Genomic DNA, 12052 nt, shown 5'->3' on the forward strand with positions numbered 1-12052 from the left:
TATGTACATCTACAAATAATATATATACACACACAATAATGGCAGAACAGTAAAGTTAAGTAGCTACAGCAGGCTCTATCACATCTTCCAAAACTTGCTGTAATCATCCCCTTTGAAATAGTCTTTGAATTCCACCTTCCTCTGCTTAACAGCTCCCTTCTTGGGATCCTGCTTCCAGATCCTGATTTTCCTTTCTTCCTCTGAGAGTGTACTGATGTCCACAGGCATCTGAAGGGATCCAACACAAAATCATCAAAATCACTCTCACAATTTGTCTGATTAGCATTCAAATGTAAGATTCCTGAATAGTCAAAAGTGGCAAAAATGTAAACTCAAGCAAAAAAAAGGACCCTGTCTTTCAAAGATAATTAGTAAATATCTAAATAAATTCACAGATCTTCATTGTAAAGAGTTTAAACATTGTTTCCCATGCTTGTTCAATGAATCATAAACAATTAATGAACATACACCTGTGGAACGGTCGTTAAGTACACTGTACAAAAATATAAACTCAAAATGTAAAGTGCTCGTCCCATGAGCTGAAATAAAAGATACCAGAAATGTTCCATGCGCACAAAAAGCTTCTCTCAAATGTTGTGCACAAATTTGTTTACATCCCTGTTAGTGAGAATTTCTGCTTTGCCAAGATAATCTATCCACCTGACAAGTGCCGGACATCAAGAAGCTGATTAAACAGCATGCTCATTACACAGGGGCACCTTGTGCTGAGGACAATAAAAGGCCACTCTAAAATGTGCAGTTTTGTCACACAACACAATGCCACAGATGTCTCAAGTTTTGAGGGAGTGTGCAAATGGCATGCTGACTCTGGGAATGTCCACCAGAGCTGTTGCCAGATAATTTAATGTTAATTGCTCTACCATAAGCCACCTCCAATGTCATTTTATAATTTTTGGCAGTACATCCAACCAGCCTCACAACCGCAGACCACGTATATGACGTCGTGTGGGCGAGCAGTTTGCTGATTCATAATTAATTTTACAGAAACAAGATCCCACGTAGTTTGGCATAATTTTTTTTTCAACATTTTGAACGTTTACCTAAAAAAAATATTTTTCCATCAGACCTGTCACATTTTTTTACCTGACATGTATGTTACTAAGCATAAAAAGGTTGGATGGAAACCTGGTTACTGGTGGTGATTTTCATGTTGAATTAAAAAGGAAATATTCTCTCTTGAAACAAGAGTACTGTACTGAACTGTAAAAACATATTGGTCAAAAGGGTGCTAAATTCCACATAAATCCATGCCAGATTTTGCACACAACGCACAGTTACAAGGTGGGCGTGCTCATAGCGCTAGTTTCCACCAGCAAAATAAACTACCGGTACATATGCAATTCACAGAGGTACTGTTTTTGAAACGCGGTGAGTCCTGTCGCTAACTGCAGAATTAAATAACTGGATAAGTTGCTGGATAGCTTAAAAGGACGTTTCACTACTATATATTTACTGACAACCAAGGACACCACATGGACACTCACACCACCAGTGCTAAAGTGCTTCTCAACCATGCTACGACATTGAATCTGCACACGGGAAATTTAGTAAACCGTAGCCGTCTCAAGAAAAAATGTCCGTCTTCACCTAGTGAAGAGGTAAGACTGACCATTGACTTTGTCATAACTGGCTAGCTAATGTAAGACGTTTGAAAAGAGTGCATCACGGCTGGTCAGCTAACTGGCTAGCTAATGTAAGACGTTTGAAAAGAGTGCATCACGGCTGGTCAGCTAACTGGCTAGATAATGTTGTTGCTAACTAGCTTGAAAAACCATGGCCTCGACTTAAATTAGCGCGTTTAGGTAGCTCAACAACCATGCGTTGTCTTTCCTATATCCATCCCCATTACGTCATTAAAAACGTCAGTTTGCGTTATGTAGTCTGACGTTTATGACTGTATTGCAAGACCTGTCAGGGTCATGATTCATCTGATGATCAGATTCAAAGATGCATGAGGACATTTTAAATTAAGAAAGCCAGGATTTGTCTTGTGTAGATTATTGAAGGCCAGTTTTAATTCGGCATGGAGAACAATCATAAAACGATTTCCTTGAAGCTGTGCCCAATTTGACTCTAAGAATCTCCATTTAGCGTTTAATAGTGTTGATGTTGTATAGTAAGCCATAGCTCAGGACCAGAACTTAATGCGCACATTTTCGTACTGTCCAAGTCACTAATTGCCAGTAGTGTACGAAATAATCCTATACTGTCCATGTCTGGCAATCTTTCACAGCACCATTGAGTGATCTGTAGGCATCATTGAAAGCCGTACCTAGTTACGAGGTGTTGTTTATAGCAAACATGTTAACACTTCCATTAATTTACAGTCCACTCTTAATACATTTTTTTTTTTACCATTCCAGATTCAAGACTGTGTTCGCGCTACACTTAGTGAGTGGTTTGCCACGATACCACCACCAACTTCACCAACGGTTAGGCAGTTCTCTTATTTATTTGTTTATTTATTGATCTATATTTGCTATAAATGAATGGGCTGAAGCACAGTTTGCCTATCTGCATTTAACCTATTGGACTAACAATTAGCTAGATCACAAATGTGATCTTTTAATTTACCCCCCCAACACTTTCCCTGGTTGCTACTACTCTTGTTCAACTAAGCATGTAATCTGTCACCACAATTTAAGTCACTCCTCAACAAATATATAGTGGTTATTGCATTTTACCCCAAGTTACCCTACAATTGACCCATGTTCCATTTAGTCCCACTCTCCCAATGCACTCACTGCAAACTCTGGGTTTAAAATGGTCCCGTTCACAGATATTTAGGAGTTGAGAAATAAAGTAGGAATGGAAAGCTGGGATCCCCCTCTTTTTAATAAAGGCCATTAAAACTGCTGTTTTCCCTGCGATTGCCAGAATTGTTGTGCATTGACTGCTTGTCTGAATGCATGTTTTCCTCCCTATGGCACTGATAACTTGAACACACAACAAGCCGACCAGGGAAATAGATAAATCAGACAACCCATAGTATAATAGTTTATCTATTCATTAGTTGTTTTGTTTGCAGAGGAAAACTACATCTGGACCGCTCTAGCATCTTCAAAGTGCTCCTCGGCAGAAATATTGTTCATGTTAGATATTTATTTGGCCTGGTGGCAATGATTTTTACCGTGGCGCAGCGCCAGAGCTAAATGACTGCAGTGGAAAAACTGGAGAGACATCACACTCCATCCACCCACTCAATACCGCATACAGTGCATTCGGGAAAGTATTCAGACTCCTTCCCCTGGACAAGGCAGTAAATCCACTGTTCCTAGGCTGTCATTGTAAATAAGAATTTGTTGCCTAAAAAAAAAAATCTACACCCAATACTCCATAATGACAAAGTGAAAACAGGTTTTTAGACATTTTTGAAAATCTATTTAAAAAAAAACGGATACCTTTATTTACATAAGAATTCAGACCCTTTGCGATGTGACTCTAATTTGAGCTCTGGTGCATCCTGTTTCCATTGATCATCCTTGATGTTTCTGCAACTTGGAGTCAACCTGTGGTAAATGCAATTGATTGGACATAATTTGGAAAGGCACACACCTGTCTATATATGGTCCCACAGTTGACAGTGCATGTCAGAGCAAATACCAAGCCATGAGGTCGAAGGAATTGTTCGTGAAGCTCCGAGACAGGATTGTATCTGCACAGATCTGGAGAAGGGTACCAAAAAATGTCTGCAACATTGAAGGGCCCCAAAAACACTGGCCTCCATCATTCTTAAATAGAAGACGTTTGTAACCACCAAGACTCTTCCGAGAGCTGGCCAAACTGAGCGATTGGGAGAAGGGTCTTGGTCAAGGAGGTGACCAAGAACTCTATGGTCACTGACAGAGTTCCTCTGTGGAGATGGGAGAACCTTCCAGAAGGACAACAATCTCTGCAGCACTTCACCAATCAGGCCTTTATGGTAGAGTGGCCAGACAAAGCCACTCCTCAGTAAAAGGCACATGACAGCCGGCTTGGAATTTGCCACAAGCACCAAAAAGGCTCTGACCATGAGAAAAAAGTTTCTCTGGTCTGATAACCAAAATGTAACTCTTTGGCCTGAATGCCAAGCGTCATGTCTGGAGGAAACCTGGCACCATCCCTACGGTGAAGCATGGTGGTGGTGGCAGTATCATGCTGTGGGGATGTTTTTCAGCAGCAGGAACTGGGAGACTAGTCAGGATCGAGGCAAAGATGAACAAAGCAAAGTACAGAGAGCTCCTTGATGAAAACCTGCTCAGGACCTCCGACTGGGGTGAAGGTTAACCTTCCAACAGGAGGACAACCCTAAGCACACAGCCAAGACAACACAGAAGTGGTTTCGGGACAAGTCTCAATGTCCTTGAGTGGCCCAGCCAGAGCCCGGACTTGAACCCGATCGAACATCTCTGGAGAGACCTGAAAACAGCTGTGCAGTGATGCTCCCCATCCAACCTGACAGCGCTTGAGAGGACCTGCAGAGAAGAATGGGAGAAACTCCCCAAATACAGGTGTGCCAAGCTTGGAGCGTCATCCCCAAGGACCGAGGCTGGAGGAGCTGCTAAAGGTGCTTCAACAAAGTACTGAGTAAAAGGTCTGAATACTTATGTAAATGTGATTATCTTGTTTTTATTTAATAAATTAGCAAAAATGGCATCTGTTTTTGCTTTGTCATGGGTTATTGTGTGTAGATTGAGGGGGATAAACTATTGAATCCATTTTAGAATAAGGCTGAAACGAAAAATTGAAGGGGTCTGAACTTTGCGAATGCATTGTAGTTCGCCATGCTGATAAAGACTTTTGTAGCTGCAAAGCATCTGTGTTTTTAGTAATAACAAAATATATATTATTGCTATGCATACGCTTTAAAGTCTAATTTATCCACTACATGAAAGTGCTTCTATTATTTCTGAAAATATGTTTGAACTTCTTTTGGCATTAACTATCCAGCATCAACTACCTTTTGTTCTATAGTATTTTATCCATGATCAAAGAGCACCTCATGGTAAACATCTATAACCAAAGAAGCACTCCTTCTGTGTCTACCACCTAGCCTAGTTGAATTTCCCATGCATGTTTTATTACGTACATAGCTACAAAAGAGCTATTAACCCAACTTCCAAACACCGATTATAGTGTTCATAATCTTTTTACCAAGTTCCCATGGTGACCAAGTGTCTACAGTATCTCTGATCAGCTAACATTTTACATCATCTAGCATTAATGAACAATACTTGTGTAACCATGGGTTACTTCTACGTGATGGCGTTCTTCTCCTGGGAAAACAAAATAGCTGTCTGACTGCAAAGAATTCCTCAGACTGATGAAAGGGAACTGTCATTTTGATCGTTCATGCAAAGTTGCCTGCGAAAGGTTCTACATGTGCTTCTGCTGTGAGGTTGGCGTAGCTTTGCCCTGTGGTATTTCTGCTAATCTGCTTCAGCACGCTCAGTGAATACAGAGGGGAGAGGGGGTCTAAGCCCTAAATAAAACCTTTTTAGTTCGATGCGGTGATAGAACTATTTCACGTTCTCTTTGGAAGGGCGGGAATAGAGGGCTGTCTGAAACCATTAAGTGCGCCTCGTTGGACTTTTGATGATAGTTTGGCAGCCTCTGCCGCATATTCGGCACGGTGCAAATGAAGCACGCCTCTGTTTCATGCAGCATGCCAGAGCGAGCAGTTCTTCCACTGTCGGGAGAAATGGTAATGCATATTAATATTAATTGCATGCAAATAAAGATTGCTTAGCTACAAACACAACAGCGGAAGCACATTCATGATCTCTGATTCGCAGGTGGAGGACTTCTGTGAGAGCTTATTGTTATGCCTTAAAACCTTTGCCCCCCAACCAACGAGGAAGTCTGCTGTAGTGTTGCCAGCCCGCTCTTCATTTCCATTCAGTTCGACTCGCCATAAGTTCGGGGTCTGAACTGTGCATTACGTACACAAAGTCAAAGCTTATTGGAGCATCCCTGCAATGAAATCCCACAAGATTGTAAAATAGAAATTCTGGGTTCGTATTTGAACAAAGTGGTGGCACAATTGAAGTTTCTTCTCTGGTTCTTTATGTAATTTTAAGCTTCATTTTTGTAATTATTTTCCTTTTGACAAACTTTTGTTGAAGTTTGAGTACATGTTCTAATATTGATTTACACCTATTTATTTAGGACTTACCAGACACAATTGACTGCTCCATCCCTCAAGCTACAGAAGCAATCACACCTGAGGAGAGGGAGGAGCTGAAGGTTTCAGGTGAGTTTTACTGTTACTTATGTCTTTCATGACAATGGACATAGTGATGATATGAGACCGTAGTGTGGCATTGACATGAGGAATTCTGAGCTCAGTATGTGAATTGCATGACAAATGCCTTTCCTGGTAACTTGCAGAGGGGTTGTTTTTGTCATTAACATGACCATGTTCTTGCTTTGCAGTCAAACTATTTATTTGCGAGGCAGACCTCTCTTCAATCAAAGATGCAGTAGATAAGGGTGAGTATTACATTTGTTACAAATAAGCAAAGAACCATATTGACTCAGTGACTGCCAAAAGTCATTTGGCATATGCGATAGTCTATAAACCTGACCATGCTGTCATATCAAAATTCAACAGACCAAAGTAGACGTTAGTATCAGTGAACTTCTGTCTGTTCCTGGACCACACCCAATTCATGTTTGCATAACCTCAACCAATTTTGTGCTTTAAGTTTAATGCTCATAAGATGGACTGTTTCTGACAGCTTGCCAGGCTCTGGCTGTTTCCCAGCTGGACTCAGTGATCATTGCACCCCCTGCTCTGCCTGAGGAAGTGAGCCAGACCCTGGACAACCTGCAGCCTGCCTGGAGTGAACTGGAGGGTCTGGTGCAAAGCCACAAGATCGCTACCATCGGCACCTCTGACCTGGACAAGGAGCTCCTGGAGCAGCTCTACAACTGGGCCCAGGTGAGTGGTGATGTTGATGAGACCCTCAGATTGTTCTAGGATTGCTTTGGTGTATTTTGGGTTTTGAATTGTTTTTTCTCCTGGTCTAGGTGAAACCCAGTAGTAACCAGGTGAATCTGGCCTCCTGCTGTGTGATGCCCCCTGACCTGACTGCTTTTGCAAAGGAGTTTGACATTCAGCTACTGACTCATAATGACCCAAAAGGTGAATATTCCGCTCTTGCATTTGAATTTGTGATATTTTCACTATATAATCAGATTCATGTTTTACATGAGTAGGGTACAGACAGGATGTGTGTGTGCGCTGAGGGTCAGTGAATTAACACATTGTCTCTTCCTGTAGAACTGATTACTGCTGCCAGCTTCCAGGAGGCAGTGCAGGAGAGCACTCAGGACCTGAAGGTGGCAGACTGGAGGTTGGAGTGGGTTTTGCGTTACTCCATCATAGTCAAAAGCAGGGGGATCATCAAAGCAAAAGGCTACCTTGTTCACGCAAAGAGAAGAAGCCTGTAGCATGTCCTCTGAAAACCAGTTGTTCAGATGTTATTCATGACCAATGCATTCATAGTAATGAAACCACTTACCCTTCTGCATTGCAGTGGAAGCTGTGTTTTAAAGACTGATAGGTAGCTAAACTTTTATCCAACATGGTTTCAAAGTGGATTTTTCTCCTTTTCTCCCCGCATCTACTTTATTTTGCTGTATCAAGGATTATGGGTTATTATGAAAAAATTATGCATTGGTACCACATAATTTGTATTTTAGTACAATGACAGAATTATTCAAAAGCAGTTTAAAGGGGAAACACAGCCTCTAACCCACTATGGAAATGTCCTATGATATTTTTACATTGTAAATTTGGATCTGTTGTTAAAGCTGGAGTCATATGTAAAGTCCTAGTGCTCTCTGTGTATGAGCAGCTTCTACTGTATAATACTGGCACCCTCTATTGGCAATGGGGGGGATTAAGGCCTAATTCCAATTGACATTTATGGTTAGTTCAGAAACTATTTTTGATTGTGTACACATTTTATTTGAAACAAATCTAGTGATACTTTATGGATGTTAGTATTGTCATGTCAAACATTTTAATATATGTTTAAAGCCCTGTACTTACTGAGAATATACTAGGACAGTGGTTCCCAAACTGGGGTGCGCCTCCTAGGGTTTAAATTAGTAGGCTCAGCACCTTTATTGTGTACATAATAGCACTGAAAAATTCCAGATTGGCATGGAAAATGAATTACAAGCTCTGAAGTGTCTGGATTGATAATGCCTTATTCATCATGGCTTTTCTTCCAGACATTGTCCAAAAAGTTTGATTTCTCTCTTGTACTGTAATTAAAATGTTGCTATTTTCTGTATATCATGTCCTAGAATTGGGTTTATTAAATGATGAAAGACTAAGTGTTTTATTTTAAAATGAATGCGTTAACTGTAAGTGTCTCTGGATCAGTGTCTGCTAAATTACCGAAATGTGTTCAGTGTTAAGGTATAGTGCTAAGCCAGTTTTTCTCTTATGAGTCAGTCAGTCACGTAATTAGCAATGTCTGCTATCTGAACTTGTCGTAATTATGGCCGACTACCGACCGGGCACGGAAACATTTACTTTCTCTCTGCAATCGAGGGGGGGGGCTAAAGTGTTTTCCCTGCCAGGTGGGGTGGCCACTCAACCAAATCTCACTTAGGGACCCCAAAGGCTAGGGCCAGCCATGATTCAGTTACCTAACCAAGGCCCCCCTAACGCCTATACTCCCATCTGATGATTAACAGAGCTGCAAGAGCGCAGGCTCCTGTGGTTTGCAGTTGCAGTAACATTTTAAAAAGTATATATATAGTACCAGTCAGAGGTTTGGAGACACCTACTTGAGGGTTTTTCATTATTTTTACTATTTTCTACATGGTAGAATAATAGTGAAGACATCAAAACTATGAAATAACACATGGAATCATGTAGGCTCCCGAATGGCGCTGTGGTCTAATGCACTGCATCTCAGTGCAAGAGGTATCACTATAGTACCTGGTTCAAATCCAGGCTGTATCACATCTGCCTGTAATTGGGAGTCCCATAGGGTGGTGCACAATTGGCCCAGTGTCATCTGGATTTGCCATCATTGTAAATTATGAATTTGTTCTTAACTAACTTTTTTTACCTAGTTAAATAATGGGTACACTTTTTTTATAATAAATGTAACCAAAAAAGTGTTAAACAAATCAAACATATTTGAGATTATTCAAAGTAGCCACCCTTTGCCTTGATGACAGCTTTGCACATGCTCAGCATTCTCTCAACCAGCTTCATGAGGTGGTCACCTGGAATGGATTTCAATTAACAGGTGTGCCTTAAGTTCATTTGTGGAATTTACCCCTATTTTGTAAAAGTCCAAGTCCATATGTCAAGAACAGCTCAAATAAGCAAAGAGAAACGATAGTCCATTACTTTAAGACATCATTCAATGCAGAACATTTCAAGAACTTTAAAAGGTTCTTCAAGTGCAGTCGCAAAAACCATTAATGATGAAACGGGTTCTCATGAGAACCGCCGCAGGAAAGGAAGACCCAGAGTTACCTCTGCTGCAGAGGATAAGTTCATTAGAACTGCACCTCAGATTGCAGCCCAAATAAAGTTCAAATAACAGACACATCTCATGAGTAATGGACATTAGACCAGTGGAAATTTGTATTTTAGTCTGACGAGTCCAACTTTGAGATTTTTGGTTCCAACCACTGTGTCTTTGTGAGACACAGAGTAGGTGAACAGATGATCTCTGCATGTGTGATTCCCACGTGAAGCTTGGAGGAGGAGGTGTGATAGTGTTTTGCTGGTGACACTGTCTGTGATTTTATTTAGAATTCAATGCACACGTAACCAGCATGGCTACAACAGCATCCTGCAGCAACACGCCATCCATGGCTGTGTAAGGGCTATTTGACCAAGAAGGAGAGCGATGGGCTGTTCAAATCAAATCACATTTTATTGGCCACATAGCAGATGTTATTGCGAGTGCAGTGAAATTATTGTGCTTCTAGTTCCAACAGTGCAGCAATATCTAACATGTAATCTAACAATTCCACACAACTACCTAATACAAACAAATCTAAGTACATGAATGGAATAAGAGTATAAACATAAATATATGGATGAGCAATGACAGAGCGGCATAGGCAAGATGCAATAAATGGTATAAAATACAGTATATACATATGAGATGGGTAATGCAAGATATGTAAACATTATTAAAGTGGCATTATTAAAGTGACTAGTGATCAATTTATTAAAGTGGCCAATGATTTCAAGACTGTATGAGATGGGTGAACATGATTACTCCAGAATCACTATTAATTTATTATAGATCATATAAAAACAAGTATCTTTGACACATCCCCAAGGAATGAATGATAAACTTGACTATTCTCACTTGAGTACTTTCATCAAAAAAACAATCGGTTTTACGTTCCTCAGCATGCATCGCGATTCGATTGGTCGTGTCTTGCTGACTTTGGGAACACGTGTCGGAAGTGAGACAGAAAAACGCGAGCAAGATGCTGGCCACCAGAAATTCAGTACATGTGTGTTCCCCAACGAAAACATACTCCGATGAATCCTCTGGAGTAACGGTACGTTTTAATTGTGCAATTATGGGTATATTCAATTCCAGGGGCTCTATTGGCATGGGAAACATATGTTAACATTGCCCAAACAGTGAAGTAGATAATATACCAAAGTGAAAAAACAATAAAAATGAACAGTAAACATTACACACAGAAGTTCCGTTAATGCAAGCTAGCAGAGCAAGCAGTCCCGCTCTGGTTTGCTTTGCAGTGAATCTTAGAAAAAACACGAGTTGCTAGTGTTTAAGCACTTGTTCTTTTACATTTACATTTAAGTCATTTAGCAGACGCTCTTATACAACGCAAGCAGTTGTGTATACATCATTACAGTAATGCCATTTCCACCGAAGTAGTCACAAATTGGTTCTGCCTGTAAGGGTTTGCAGTTAAGGGCAATCCCATAGTAAGGGAATTACACTATACTTGCAAATCGAGTGAATTAAGAAGGATTCTTGTGTCATTCCAGTTGTACTTGGTCTGATATACCATGGCTTTCAGCCAATTAGCATTTAGGGCTCAAACCACACAGTTTATAACTGTAAATAAATCCAGTTTGGATGTGCATGACTAGATCCGACAGGAGAGTTTCAGTGGTGAATTTTGGACAGGATCTTGAGGATCTCTGCAAGAAACATGGAGACTATTTTCTGGCGATTGTCTTGATGTGCCAGATGTTGACTACAAACGGTTGTAAATGGCCTATTTGCGAGGTTTACATAATTCAATAGAAATAAAATCGGGATTTAGAATTGCAATTCAATTTCCCCATGGTTTGCTGAGCTAGATACAGGTAGCCTATAGGCCAACATCTAATTTCAGGGAAAAGCCCACAATGAAACTGTCATTACATTTGGAGAATGATAGAGGGTAGTGCTTACGGCCCAGTACATCACTGGGACCAAGCTTCCTGCAATCCAGGACCTATATAATAGGGCGTGTCAGAGGAAAACCCATAAAATTGTCAAGACTCTAGCCACCCAAGTCAGACTTTTCTCTGTTCTATGGAAAAGGAATGTCTTTGTAATGACCAATCTAAATAGCCAACCTACAACTGGTAAAGTTATCATGATGTGTGCGCATGCTACTTGGTTTCTGTGACTGCTGCGGCACTTTCTCAACCAGTACCCGTTAAAAGTTTGGACACAACTACTCATTCAAGAGTTTTTATTTTTACTATTTTATATAGTGTAGAATAACAGTGAAGACATCAACTATGGAATCATGTAGTAACCAAAATACATGTTAAACAAATCACAATATATTTTAGATTCTTCAAAGTAGCCACCATTTGCCTTGATGACAGCTTTGCACACTCTTGGCATTCTCTCAACCAGCTTCATGAGTTAGTCCCCAGGAATGCATTTCAATTAACAGATGTGCCTTGTTAAAGTACATTTGTGGAATTTCTTTCCTTAACTTCTTTGGGACTGGGGGGCAGTATTGAGTAGCTTGGATGAATAAGGTGCCCAGAGTATATATTTTAAACATTTGCATGTAG

At 40.5% G+C, this 12052-nt stretch overlaps 1 protein-coding gene across 2 annotated transcripts; it reads left to right on the forward strand.

Moving 5' to 3' along the window:
- Positions 1–1319: 1319 nt before the first annotated feature.
- LOC115108420 (glutamate--cysteine ligase regulatory subunit-like) lies at positions 1320–8349 on the forward strand. Of its 2 annotated transcripts, none has more exons than XM_029632712.2 (7): positions 1320–1619; positions 2385–2453; positions 6169–6253; positions 6436–6492; positions 6723–6943; positions 7033–7147; positions 7286–8349. In XM_029632712.2, exons 1-7 carry the CDS (start codon positions 1494–1496, stop codon positions 7453–7455), a joined length of 843 nt encoding a protein of 280 aa, XP_029488572.1. In that variant the 5' UTR covers positions 1320–1493; the 3' UTR covers positions 7456–8349. The 2 variants fall into 2 exon arrangements, with proteins under 2 accessions (XP_029488572.1, XP_029488573.1); XM_029632713.2 differs by having other exon boundaries at positions 1321–1619; positions 6741–6943.
- Positions 8350–12052: the final 3703 nt, after the last annotated feature.

Source organism: Oncorhynchus nerka, linkage group LG24 (assembly GCF_034236695.1).
Source record: "Oncorhynchus nerka isolate Pitt River linkage group LG24, Oner_Uvic_2.0, whole genome shotgun sequence".
In the NCBI taxonomy this organism is placed as follows: domain Eukaryota; kingdom Metazoa; phylum Chordata; class Actinopteri; order Salmoniformes; family Salmonidae; genus Oncorhynchus; species Oncorhynchus nerka.

Excerpts from the sequence above, each read along its gene's own strand:
- LOC115108420 (XM_029632712.2), top strand. The coding sequence starts at position 1,494 with ATGGACACTCACACCACCAGTGCTAAAGTGCTTCTCAACCATGCTACG. Across the intron at positions 2,454-6,168 it reads CACCACCAACTTCACCAACG|GACTTACCAGACACAATTGA; the intron begins GTTAGGCAGTTC and ends CTATTTATTTAG. Across the intron at positions 7,148-7,285 it reads GACTCATAATGACCCAAAAG|AACTGATTACTGCTGCCAGC; the intron begins GTGAATATTCCG and ends CTCTTCCTGTAG.